General features: G+C 35.1%; 1 protein-coding gene across 3 annotated transcripts in view; it reads left to right on the top strand.

The window, feature by feature from the left end:
* The window catches only part of BMPR2 (bone morphogenetic protein receptor type 2), a 217,724-nt gene that overhangs the window by 126,999 nt on the left and 76,201 nt on the right, over positions 1–14,524 (top strand). For all 3 annotated transcript variants that reach the window (XR_008914264.1, XM_007501914.3, XM_007501913.3), the window contains exons 2-3: positions 10,654–10,824; positions 11,047–11,217. Coding sequence is in view for 2 of the 3 variants with exons in the window: in XM_007501914.3 (XP_007501976.1) it covers positions 10,654–10,824; positions 11,047–11,217 (342 nt within the window). In the remaining variant the exon portion in view is untranslated. The remainder of the gene's footprint in view (positions 1–10,653; positions 10,825–11,046; positions 11,218–14,524) is intronic.

The raw sequence follows: 14,524 nt of genomic DNA, 5'->3' as shown, positions 1-14,524 counted from the left end.
CCTAGTTTACTGCAAAGCTAAACTAAAATACTACCTTCTCCACCACTTCTTGATTACTTCTTCCTCAGCTACTAGTACCTCCCTCCTTTAAAAATTAGTTATCTTTTAAAAAATATATATTTGCATATAGTCTTTCTGGATAGACTATAAGCTTGTTAGCTCCTGGCATAGATAGTTCTTGGCACACTGTATGCACTTAATAAATGATTTTGTTGATTGAAGTACCAACACATGGGAACATAAGTAGTTTACTAAGTTCTTTCTCCCTAAAAAGCAAACATTTCAAAAGAAGCCTTAGAATTCTACATTGGATATTAATTGGATTGATTGTCTTTCGTTGGACTAAGGAAGTGCATGAAATATAGTCAAAGTATTGAGTATGAAATCAGAAGTTTGGATGTCAGGTTCTCTGACTGTGGGTGAGTCAATTTCTCTGAAATCTTGTTTCTTTTTCCATGAAATTTGAAAAATCATATTTAGGGAGGAGAGAAGCAATAACTTCAATAGTTTTATGGGTTATAATAATTAAACACAATCTAAAGACTGTTCTTTAGGATCAACTGACCACCTGGTGTTTTCACCCTTTCATGTATCAAGACAGTTTGTGTGAAATATTCTTTTAGCTGCTGAAAGCATTATAACTCTAGCCTTAAACTATAACTTTAACCACTGTCAGACTCTCTTCTGGTTTAAGAGTTGGATTTGTCATATTCTAATTCTAAGGAATAAATTTCATATTAAATCTGAATGTAAATTAAATATGAGTAATTTATATTTCCATACTGCTTTAAGGTTTACAAGTCACCTTTCAAATGAGTCCATCAGTCTACCTTTATTAAAGATCTACTATGTGTCAGACCCTGTGCACCAGAGATACAAAGAAAGTCACTGCCCCCAATAAGTTTACATTTTAATGGCAAAGATAACCTGCAATGCAAACAACTACATATGAATTATTTGCGGGGTAGATTAGAAGTAACCTCAGAGCAAAAATAAGTAATGTATGCTAGGGAAGGTTACTTGCAGAAGGTGGGATTTTAGCTGAGATTTGAAGGAAGCCAGGAGGTGGGGGTGAAGTAGGAGAGTGTTAATGTCATCCAGGATAGCCATTGAAAAGGTAGAGATTTGAGAGATAGAGTGTCTTGTATAAACAACTATAGACCAACTTAGAGAATTTGTGGAGGGGAGGAAAATATAAGACTGGAAAGGGCTAGGTTGTAAATTTATATTTACAATATAAATTATTTATATTTGTTAATAATGAAACACTGCAATTTATTGAGTGTATGAGAGGAGGTGACATGATTGACCTATGCTTTAGGAAGATCATTTTGACAGCTGAGTGGGAGGATGATTTGAGTGAAGAAAGACTTGAGGCAAGAGACCAAAGAGAAGCCTATAGCAGTAAACTAGGTGTCAGGGTCAGGTGCAGGCATCATCACAGCAATTCTGTATAGTATATAATACTCAGTATCTGCATTTTTTGGATGAAGAAACTGACTTGGAGGTGTTAAGTGAGGAAATCACAGGCAGAGACAGGACTCCAGTTTAGCATGCTCTTCTCATTATAGCTCTCATTTATAACACCAGGCTTCCTTATATTTGACATAAGAGCAGGACAAAGTATCTTCTACACATTTATCTACCAACAGTCTTTCAGTTATCTTTTATGTCTGTGAGTCATGGAACGTGACAGTCTGTGAAGAACTGAAATTGAAGTTTACCTCCAGTGGAGAAGCTAGTGCATGAACAAGTTGCAATATATTATAGATGAGAGATTATAAAGAATAGCCAGCAGGAAGAATATATTTTATGAAATGACAGCTTGATAAAGAAGATGGCAAGAGCAAGGAGGAACTGATGGACATTTCGTATGTGAAAGTGCTGTTCTCAGGATGTCAGGAGAACAAAACTACCAAGCACATTAGGTGGGCCTTTTGGGGCAAACTTATGGGAAAACCATGAATCTAAATTGTGTAGGATAGGCAGGCATGGAAGGTTGGGATCTGCATTGTTAGATGGAATATCCACATAATGAGTCTGCATATGCCGTGTATACACATTGGGAATAGACAATATTCTAATGCCTTCATGACATCTGTGGGCTTTTTCATACTTTCTTTTCTGAGAAATAATATTTTATTTTCCCCTAATTACGTGTAAAAATAATTTTTAAATATTCATTAACCATTTTTTGAGTTTCAAATACTCTCCTTCCTTCAGAGCCTTCTTCATACTCTTCTCCCCTCCCTGAAGCAGTAAGCCACCGATATATATATATACGTCATACTTTCTTAAGTCTTATCAGAGGACCCAAAGTTGCAGGGAGTGCGACTGTAAGAGAAGAAAATTTAAGGGAATTTCTTATCAGGAAGTAGGAATTCATTGTTTTGCACTTCATGTTCCAGGCTCCAATTAATGGAGTACGAGCCCTAGTTTGTGACAATATCCAATTCTTTCCTGTCGTTCTGTGCTCACCTTGCTTGAACACCTGAGATCACAAGATAAAGGTGATTAGGGGAAAAGTAGGAAATAGGTGTATGACACCGTTTTAACACATGTACAGATACCATCTGTTTGCTAAGATGGCATCATCCACATGGAAGATAATAGAAACCTGCTTCCAGAAGAATCATGTGGACTGGTAAATGCTCAGCATTCCCTGCTGACCCACGAGGTGGTTGTAAGGAACCTTTTTCCATGGTCAGCATTCCCTTAATGATTGGCTTCTTCAAAATGACCTAACTCAGGACCAGCTGGGATTTTATACTCTCTTCTATTCTGAGGAGGAGGTGACTTCTTTACTCATAGTGGGAAGGAGAGGTTATAGCCTCCTTTCCTCTGAGGCCATAGGAACACTAAGAACTGCGCCAGTGTGTTTGGCCTTTTCTTTAGTGTTTTTTTGATCCAGTAGGGTAGAACCTAGAGCAGGAGCCACAGAAAACTGAGGGATTCAGGAATCCAGGCTAGGTGTTACACCCAGTCCATCTGGGCTGGTCCTGTAGTCTACACATTGGGACCTAAAACCAGCAGAAGAAGAATAGAAGGAATTAATTAAGACCCTGAGGCATTGGGAGAAAATGTGTCTACGTTTGTACTTAGTATCACTTTGAGGTAAATATCCTTTCATGAAAGTTAGTCTGAAGTCAAGTGATTAAATGGAATTAGATGTTCGTCACCAGGCCCCTAAAATGGGGGAACAATAGCTATCAGGCTCAAACCATGGCAGAGAAAAGAGGTTCCCCAATACCCTCAAGGGACATGAGAACTTAATGGGGAGGTGAGGGAATTTAATCGGCTTGGTTGGGAGAAATTGGAAGTTAGAGAGTCAGGGCAATCTGATGAAGAAGATGGGAAGAGATAGAGTCAAGGGTATATGTAAAGAGGTTGGCCTTACTGAGCAGAACGACCAAATATTGGAGCCTGAAATAAAGTAAAAATAATGGGGGTGTCAAATGGATTGTGAGATGAGGAGGAGTTTTGAGAAAGCATCTTTTAAAACTATTTTATTTGTATAATTTGTTTTTATATCATATTAATTTTCCAGTATATCCTTTTGCCCTTCCCCACCAACAAAGGAATCCCTTTTCAAGAATATATAAAGAGAGAGGGGGAAAAAACAATAAAGCTTATCAATATATCAATGCACACTGACAGTATAAGCAATATTCAGACTCATAGTCTTCCACCTTTCCCAAGACTGAGAGGTTAACTGTTATATCTCTATTTTGAAATGGTTCACATAAGTCTTACCAGACTTCTCTTATATCTTATATTAAACCTTTTAAAAATTGTAGTAATAACATAACAGTTTAGTCATCTATCACAGTTTTTATTTTTAAAAAAGTTTTTATAAAATCACAGTTTTTATACCCCCCCCCCCCAAGAAAACCTTTCCCCAGTTGATGGTTAATTTTATTTCCAGGTTTTTGCTGTTTCAAAAAAAATGGCAATGAATTTTTTTGGTGTATAATGATTTTTTAAAAAGTTTAAACTCCTTATATACCTCTGGGTAAAAGGTGTGAATATTCAGTTCACTTTATGTAATTTCTAATTGCTCAGAAAACATCTTTTCACTAGTAATGATTTTACTATAAAGTCCATGTTTTAATTGACTGAGGGTGACTAAAACCACTAGGTACTATTTTCTGCTGTTCATCCTTCTTACTTTTAATTTTTAAGCACCTTAGGAATGTGTAAGACATTATTAGTTTCCATGTCAGTTACATAATTAAAATTTTCATAATGAATAATTACAGAAAGCATTGCAACACATCAACTTTAGAATAAAACAATTTTCTCAGTTCTTAATGCTAATGAAACTGATTATAGAGGAAGCTTTATACTGATTATATAGATGGCACAATGGATAAAATACTGGACTTGGAGTCTAGATCTGGATTCAGATTCAGCCTCAGACACTCAATGGCTATGTAATCCTGGACAAGTCATTTATCCTCCCAGCCTCGCTTTCCTCAATTGTAACATAAGGAATGTAAAATGTAAAACATCGCGTCCTTTGTAGAATTGTTGTAGAAATCAGATGAGATAATATTTGTTAAAAGTTCTTGGCATAGAATAGATACAATATAACTATTTCTTCCCTTTCCCTTTCCCCCCTAAGAAAAATCTAGAAAGATTATTGTGAGAACAAATGAATAGGTACTTTTTTATCTTTCCTCTTTTAAGACAAACCACATTATTAATTATTTGTAGAGATGATTTTGATTTCTCCCACAGCTAACTGTTAACTCTAGTTCTAGCATGTTAATTTAGTGCCATCTCTTTACACATAATTTTCTTAGTAGCCCCATTTCATAATGTGGAGAATAAAAGACAGCTGGGTATTCTAGACCTGAGGCATCTGTTCCTTCCAATGAAACTACTTCTTATGACTGATAGGAACTGTTCTATTCAGCATGTGCAGGCAGAAACTGTGACCCCTTTATCCTCAGTGATTTAGCTAAATATATATACAATTAAAAGAAGGCCAGAATAAAATGTTGTTTCATTTCTACATGTCACTGCCCAGTGTTCATTTCATTTCATTTTATTTTATTAATTTAGAATATTTTTCCATGGTTACATGATTCATGTTCTTCCCACTCCCGGAGCCAATGAGCAATTCCCCTGGGTTTTACATGTATCATTGTTCAAAACCCATTTCCATATTATTACTATTTGCATTAGTGTTGTCATTTAAAGTCACCTTCCCCAATCATATCCCCATCGAATCACACGATCAATCCAAGGTTTTCTTCTGCGTTTCTGCTCCCACAGTTCTTTCTCTGTATGTGGATAGTGTTCTTTCTCATAAGTCCCTCAGAATTGTCCTGGATCATTGCATTGCTGCTAGTAGAGAAGCCCATTATGTTTGATTGTGTCACAGTGTGTCAGTCTCTTTGTTCAATGTTCTCCTGGTTCTGCTCCTTTTGCTCTGCATCAATTCCTGGAGGTCTTTCTAGCTCACATGGAATTCTTCCAGTTAATTATTCCTTTCAGCACAGAAGTCCAATATTCATTTTAGAAGCTATAAAAAAGCCTTAACTTTCATCTACATTTTTTAACTCTTGGATGATGCAAAACTGTTGAACACTATTTATGTTTCTTGTCAAAAATAAGAAATGCTCCAATAGTGAATCAGACACAATTCTTGACCTCAAGGAATTTGAAACATAATTCATGGATCTTTTTTATTTATCTGGTGGTTAAATTTAAAGTATCTGCTACCTTCCTGTTTTGGCTGTGATTTTATCCCTTCTGTAGTGTTTTATTGAAAATTCTTAGTACTCTTTTTAAACTTTATGTAAACCACACCATTATTTATACATGGCTAAAATTTTACTTTTGAATGGAAACATCTTTTTAGATCATCAAAGGATTTCACAAATATTTTAATTATTATTTTGAAATATTTCTATTTTAAAAGAAGATTTAGCTCCCCAAAATTGTTTGCAGGTACTTCCAAAAATGTATGAACTAGTAAACCATGCATTATTTTCAAACTTTATTCTTAAGCCAGTTTGACCATTAATAAACTATAAATATTTATCCCTTACTACTACTACTACTACTACCACTACCACCACCACCACCACCACCTACATTACAAGTTTAAGAGGATATATAATCACCTGTAACAAATGCTCTTGTGAAATTTAATACATAGATTTTATATGGATATAAAATCCATAAAAGACCCATTTATCAGATATTCATATAAAAATTTAAAACCTAGTGCCTATTTTGCCTTAAACCTAACTAGACTTTTCTCAAGGTATATTAACTTACAAACTTTCTTATAAGTGAACACTTCTTTCTCTCTTATACCATTATTTAATTAAGAAACTGTGATTACTTTATACCCACTGTTTTTGTAGAGGCATGAAAATTCTTCACGAGAAGGACATTATGATTGAAATGTTCATTAGAAAATATGCTCACTCACAAATAAATAAATAAATGTTTGCCTTTTGTCTTAGAATCAATACTTAGTACTGGTTCCAAGACAGAAGAGTACATAGGGCTAGGCATTTGGGGGAAAGTGACTTGCCCAGGGTCATACAGCTAGGAAATGTCTGAAGTCAGATTTGAACCCAGGACCTCCCAGTTCTAGACCTGGCTATCTATTCACTGAACCACCTAACTGCCTCTGTGTGTTCACATTTTAACATAATTCAGAATTTACTTTGAAGACAATCTCTAATGAATCTCTGATTTCATCAAGTTGGACATTTCTTTTAAAAAGGTAGATTGCAATTCTTTTTTTTTTTTACTATAAAGAATGTATGCCAGTCCATCATTTACTTGTCAAAATCCTAAAGTGCAGGTCTGAACATATCACCTCCCCACACCTATTCAGTAAACTCCAATGTTTCTCTATTGCCTCAAGAATTAAATATGCCCTCTGTTGGCATTTAAAGCCCCTTACAATCTAGCCCCTTCCTACCTTTCTGGTCTTATACTTTCCTCCCCTCTATAAACCATAAACTCTGTCATCTGGTAAAACTGATGTCCCTGCTGTTCTTTGTACAAGATACTTCATTTCCCAATTCTATGCATAACATTGGCTCTCCCCCATTCTATTAATGCTGTCCCTGCTCATTTCCATTTCCTGGCTTCTCTGCAGTTTCAACTATCCTGCTTTTTGAAACAAAGCTTCATAGTCATTGTATCTCCTACCCCCCCCTCCCCCCCAATGGCCACCTGCCTAGCAATTTTTACTCTGAGGGTCATTTCCAGTTTTCCTTTTGAGAACTCAGTCTCTCAAAGCCGAGGGTCCTTCTGTCTAGGTGGAGTGGTTAGACGAATAATGAAGACATGAGGGACAGGACAACTGCGTGCTCAGACCTGTGCTTGGCATCACGCAGTTGTTCTACCTTGGCACAGAGTTTGTGTTTATTATATAGCTTCAGTGAGTACATGCTTTTCTAGCACATAATCACTTTTCAACATACATAATCTTCTACAGATAATTGGATATGTCTCACATGAACAAATCACTTAATCAACATTCTGTGATCATTTACCATGTTGCTACAACAGAAATATTCGTGATGGAGATGAATGACATAGATAGGGTGATCTGGGGGTTAGTTCCCCCTGACCTGTGGGATGACCAATTAGGAGAATCATTGTTGCTTTTGATCAGCTTTCACAATCAATCACAATTACTTAGGAGATGGGTAACAAAACATTTTGTAACTAGGTCCAGGGTTAGAGGGTAACTTAAAGCAGACCAGAATTGGAATTTTCCTCAGTTTCCAAGTTACACTTTTCTTGTGTTTCATTAAGGCACCTTGACTATGTTGCCTGGTTATCGTAAACATAACGACCTAGTGACATAGTGTCAGTAGCTTGAGCTTCAGAGGAGTGATTGATGTGGTGCTTGTGTGTTTGACCAACAGATGAGTGTGGGGCCCATGAATGTACTTCTGCTAAGAGAGAAAGGAGGGGGTAATGGGTAATGATCTTTGGGTTTTAATTCTATGAATAATCTGGGGGGATTAAAGTGGGACATATGTGTGTTAACCCCATAAGTAGTTACTCTTATGTTTCTCCTGTATTGGGGAGAGAACAATACTCATAACAATTCCGTTAGTCTGGGAAATTAGTGGGAGAAGTCACACAGATGCGACTGAGAGGGTGCCTCATCTTTTTTTACAGCTGCTCTGCAGCCTTCATTTCCCAAACTGCAACTCTTGTCAGACAGCAGGAATATGATGGCTCTCTACATTTACCCTGTATATATTTTGGTACATAGTTGTTTCTTATATTCCTTTTTCCAATAAATATGAACTTCTTGGGGGCAGTGACTATTACCTCTCTTTGTACCTCCAATGCGTAGCATAGTGCCTCACGTGTAGGCCCTTAATAAATATTTTTGACTGTCTGTAATTTCTTTAAGGCAACATCTGTTTCATATTTTATCTTAGTAAACATTTATTAAATGCCTTCTTTCATCTTAGTAAACATTTATTAAATGTCTTCTATGTACCATGCACTGTGCTAATGCTGGGGATAAAAAAGCACAAAAAGATCCCATCCTCCAGGAACTCACATCTGATGGAAGGAATATAACATATAAATGGATCTGAAAAGGTAGAGCAAGAGGAGGATGAAATTCTGCTGCTGGTGGAAACAATAAGATGACAACCTCAAGTGCCCTCCTCTAAGAGATAATCTAGGACAGATGATACTGAAGAGAGATGAGTTTCAGAATTGAAATGATGTTGCAGGAGAATGAGTTTCTATTGACCATAATGAATTCTAGGAGAGCAACTAGGTGGTACACTATGAGTTTCTAAGGTTTAGTACAGTATCTGGTTCATGGTTGGCATTTAATAAAATGTTTGTTGGTTGGCCAACTCATCTACATCCTTCCATAAGTTTCCCCACAAGAATAATCTCACTGAGGTAGGGATTTCCCTTAATGTCTCCTGATAATATAAGACTGAGTGAATGAATCAAAACACCTTAATCAAGCCCTTAATGTATACACTGTACTGTGCTGAGGACTAGAGATAAAAATATAAAAGTGAGACAGACTCTGCTTTCAAGGAGTTCATTTTCTAATGTGTGGAAACAATATGTATGGGAAGGTTCAGTGTCACAGTCTGAATGATAAATGAACCAATTTGACTGGAGTGTAGAGAGAATGCAGTGATAATGTACAAACATATTTGTTGGTGTCATGTCAATTGATAAAACTATGTATTTCGCATATTGAGCCATTTTATGGTGTCTTGGCACCTTTGTAACTTTGTTGGCAAGAACTTTCTTTTTTGGGTCCCTTAGTCATTGTGACTGTGGGGTCTTTAGTTACCAATGCTTCATCTCCACTAGGGTTGCTTCTTTCAAAGATAAAAATGGAATAGGAATAGAAATGGAGTACCTGAGATATGGGGCAGTGCCATTCTTCTTTGGCATGAGATTCTGGGTGTCCACTATTGTACATCTTGTTCTTACCACATAACCAGCCCATATTTTTCTCTTTCCTTTTTTAACATGTATGTTTTGCCAATGACATCCTTTACTTTTGCTCTTTTATAATTCTTTTTTTCCTTAAGAGATAACTTTTTTATCTAGGTCCAGCTTTCTATTATTTATAAGATTCTTAAAAAAAATTATTCCCTCCTTCTCATCCTTCTTCCACCTTCTGAGAAGCAAAAATATGATATTATTTATATATGTGAAATCATGTAAAAGATATTTCCATACTAGACATATTGCAAAAAAGCTAGCAATCAAATTATACTTCAGTTTGCAATAAGAGTTCATTAGTTCTTTTTTTAGAGGTGGATGGCATTTTTTTTCCATCACTAATCCTTTGGAATTTGTCTTGGATCACTGTTATTTAGAGTAACTAAGTCTTTCACAGTTGAACATACTTTATATTCAACATATTCATATTACCCCTGTGCCTCTGTTATCTTCTGAGTGATTCTCATCTTAAATTCTTTAGTGACTATAATATTCCTTGACTTATAGCCATTAACATTGACTGTCATTAAAAAATACTGACCTTTGTTTTGGGAATAAGTTAGGTTTGCAATTTGCTAAAGGCATGTCATATCCTTTTAGAGACTCATTGTCCATTTGTGGTATTTGTCTAACATACTGATGGACACATTCTATAACTTGTACATCAAACTGCCTTGTATAATTTATACAATAAGCATTAAAAAATCTATTTTGTTTTCCCAGTGTAGATGATGAAGCTGGATGCTTTTGAAGCATTGACATTTTTAGGAGATTCTGTCTGGTTTTGGGCATGTATATGTGCAAACTGATATAAGAGAGTATCCAAAGGTCATCTATTGTCAACTTTTTTCCTGGTAACAACTTTATTAGATTAAGGAAATATTATTATGTATTTTTTCTTTTGGCTGGTATGGGGGAGAATAGATAGTTAATTTTTTGGAGGTCTGATGCTGACTATTTTCTTTATTAGTGGGAAGAAAAATACAGTTAGAAATTTCTTTGGTCATAGATAATTGCTTTTGAAAGTTATACTATAAAATAAAGGGAGTAGTTATCACAAATGTTTTCTAGTGTTGGGGACAGAAAAGTGAAGTCCATATGCCTGTGAACAATTTTTAGAAGAAACGTATGAATTTTATTTTTCCCATTGATTTCCTTTTTTCTTTTAAGCTTCCCAGAATCAAGAACGGTTATGTGCATTTAAAGATCCATATCAGCAAGATCCAGGAATTGGTGAGAGTCGTATATCCCATGAAAATGGCACTGTTTTATGTTCAAAGGGCAGCACTTGCTATGGACTTTGGGAAAAATCCAAAGGGGACATAAATCTCGTGAAACAAGGCAAGTCATATTTCTTTTTAATCTTAAGTGATTTTGTTTATCTTGTATTAGCCTTCAAATTGTATATTTGAATTTGGCTGCAGAAACGAAAAATGTGGAGCTAAATTTAAATCCATTCTAGGGAAAAAATGAACATAAATGTATATACATACAAATGTGAACACTAAATTTGGAAAGTATGACTCTTCTCCTAACCTACTTTATATAAATGTTACATTGTAGGATGTTGGTCTCACATTGGAGATCCTGAAGAATGTCATTCTGAAGAATGTGTTGTAACAACTACCCCTCCCTCAATTCAGAATGGAACGTACCGTTTCTGTTGTTGCAGAACAGACTTATGTAATGTCAACTTCACTGAGAACTTTCCACCTCCAGATACCACACCTTTGAGTAAGTTAAGACTTGAATCTAATATTCTAAGATTATCCTTTTTAGTTAAATTTGCAATTTGCTCCTTATATTACTATGAAAAGATTATATGTTAATTTTTGTAAAGTTTAAATTCTTTGTTACCACTTAAATCATAAGTGAGAGAGGAGCATAAAATCCTAACAGAACAAAAGGAGTTAATGAAGTGCATGTAGGTATGCCCAAGCTGCAATACATTATGAAACAGAAACTGTTCACAAGAAATAGTATAAGGAATATCAGTAGAGAATTGTCTAACTGTAAAAAGGGAGAGGGCAGTTTTGTAGTGAGAGCCCAGTATGCTCCATTGATATCCTTGCCTTTTAGATCCTGTTGCTTTCTAGGCTTATTCTTCAGTTTTATTTGTATTATTATTGTTATTCAGTCATTTTAATTGATTCTGTTCATTATTTCTTCCATAAATTTTTGTAGATATTTGATATCATTTTGCAGTTTCCCTAGTTGTCAACTCATCTCATCTTCTGTTTTGAAAAACTGATGCAGAATCCTCTTTTAGTGTCTATAGTGTATTATCTAATTTATTTTTCTATTGGTACATTCATTTATTTCATGAATTATGCTTAAGCATATATTTCTGGAGAGGTTTGAAGTGCTTTTCTCTTTTACTTTGCAGTTTTTCATTGAATCACAAATTAAATTTTTTTTGTTTAGAGATGGAAGTATGTAAAGTACCCAAGGTTTGAGCCAGGATTCCTGAATCAGATTGGAGGCTTTATTATAGCTTTTTGAGGTCACAGAGAAGTCCTTATACCTGTTTTCTGGTTGGGAAGGCAAAGAGAGAAGGCAGGAGCCCTTTAAGTTTTTGTGGGGAGTGGAGTACGCAGTGATGGAGCATATAACCAGAAATATTTGTAATATAAAATCAAAAGACACCAGTACATTTGAGATAATAATAAAATGAAAATAACAGTTGAAAAAAAATTTGGAGGGAAGTAGGGAGCTATGTAAAACTTTTTCACAAATTGTTCTTCTAACCGAGACTCATACTTTTAGTTTAAATGAAATGTAACAGGGAGTAGAATTCTCTACAGTTTATGAGTGTTGCCATCTCTTTAAGTCTCTCCATATGTGCAATTGTAATAAATTTTATTTTACTTAATTTGGCTTCAAATCAGACTTATTCATTGTTATGTATAAAAATAAGTTGAGTGGTAATTGCTGCTTAACAAGATGAAGCAGCAAGATTTGAGATATGTCCTTAACAGTATTTTCAAGGCTTTCTTCAGGGCCTGTTTTTCATAGTTTTGAATTTACTCAGTACATTAAAAATATTTTACTCTCTGTAGCAGTTATTTGGACATACATTAAGCTATGAAATACAAAATTCAGAAAGGAATACTAGGCATCAAGTAGAAATTTTTTCTTATATGTTTTGAATTAGTTTCAATTTAAAGTTTCATTTCATTTATTATTTACCATCCTCAATGTGCTTCTTACCCAGAAACTCAATTGTGAGCGGTAAACTCAGTCAGTGTTACTTAAAGTAAAATTAGCACATCATTCTAAGTGCTTTAATAACACTATCCTGGTGACAAGAAGACTAAACTAGTCCTGGTTCTCAGAAGTTTACCTTCTATTGAGAACAAAATGGACACACAAGTGAATACAAAAGAGACAAAATTAATATATAGTGATTTGAGGGAGGAAGGGTAGGAAGGGTGGGGCATGAGGAGATAATTGGGTAATGGAGCCACTACTCCATTTCCCAGCTACAGTACAAATAGGTCATTGTTCTTCTAGACTGTAGAGCAAAATGAGTGCCATTTAATGCATGCTGTCACTTTTTCATACTTAACATGAAATTATTTTCTGAAACTGGATTTTGCCATGTAAATGTTCCTAGAAGTCAGAAGAGTTACATTCTAGTCCTAATTCTACCTCTAGCTAACTATATGGCTCTGAAGGGGTCTCTTTTCTAAATATTAGTTCTTTCATCTCTAAATTGCAATTTGACCTAATGATCTAAAGGCTTCCTTACAGATAAAAAATTCTATGTTATTGCAACTTTTATAATTCCTTTGTGACAGTGTTTTTCAACTGTTACCCATTGACTCCCCTTCCCTGTCCCCCTTGCCTCCCCCTCCTCCAGTCTCCTAAACACACTGGGCAAACTGAGATGCAATACTTTTTTGCCTTCCTCTATCCAGAAGTTCTTAACCTGAAGTCTATGAACTATTTTTAAAGTTTTGATAACTATATTTTAATATACTTTATTATTATTATTATTATTATTATTATTCATAAAAAATCCTTACCTTCAGTCTTGGAATCAATACTGTATATTGGAAAGTGTCTGAGGCCAGATTTGAACCTAGGGCCTCCCATCTCTAGGACTGGCTCTCAATCCACTGAGCTACCCAGCTGCCCCCATAATTTATTTCTTTAATAGACTTAGGTATTTTACTTTATGCATTTAAAGACATTATTCTGAGAAGGGTTCCAGATTGCTAATAGTTTATATGATATGCAAAACAGTTAAGAACCCCTTTTCTAAAGCAAAATTGAGTTTCAATACTTGGACTGGCAAAAGGGGCAGTTTAAATGACTAATTTATTCATAGCAAACACAAGTTTCTGAGATGTCGAGATATTTAAGAAGATTATATCCAAATAAGAAGAATCCCTCTGCCAGATGGTTTCAGAATTCATGCTACAAACTATCCATTTTAAAAATCACTTCTCTACAACTTGATTTAAAAAATATTCAGCCAGAAGTATCTATTTTCCCATATTAGTTTGTATCTAGCCATGGTTATTAGTTTTTATCATATTGGGTCTATTGAGTTTTATATTAGTATATTGATTAGGAACATTTTTACTTCATTTGAAAAGAACGAGGAATCTAATTTTTACTTGGGGAACAAGTAGAATAAGATGCAATATAAATTTTGTCTTAATTTTTCTTTACAAAAAGCAGTTCATTAGGGAACTTGCTGGGTCAGTGGATAGAGAGCCAGGACTAGAGGCATAAGGTCCTGAATTCAAATTTGGCCTTAGATATTTCTTAGCTATGTGACTCTGGGAAAGTTACTTCCTACCAGTTGCCTAGTTCTTAATCTCTTCTGCTTTGGAACCAATAGTTAATGTTGATTCTAAGATAAAAGATGAGGGTTAAAAAAAAAAAAACCCAAACCAAAGCAGTTCTTCTAACCGCATTACATGCCAGGTGAATATTTGGAGCCATGCTTGACAGAATCCATAATCTTCTGATCTAAAACCAAGAATTCTACCAGTTGGAATTTGTGTATAGATACAGTATCTAGAACCTT

The sequence above is a fragment of the Monodelphis domestica genome, chromosome 8 (genome assembly GCF_027887165.1).
Source record: "Monodelphis domestica isolate mMonDom1 chromosome 8, mMonDom1.pri, whole genome shotgun sequence".
In the NCBI taxonomy this organism is placed as follows: domain Eukaryota; kingdom Metazoa; phylum Chordata; class Mammalia; order Didelphimorphia; family Didelphidae; genus Monodelphis; species Monodelphis domestica.
The sequence above is the reverse complement of the archived record's forward strand: the minus strand, read 5'-3'. Positions and strand labels throughout refer to the sequence as shown.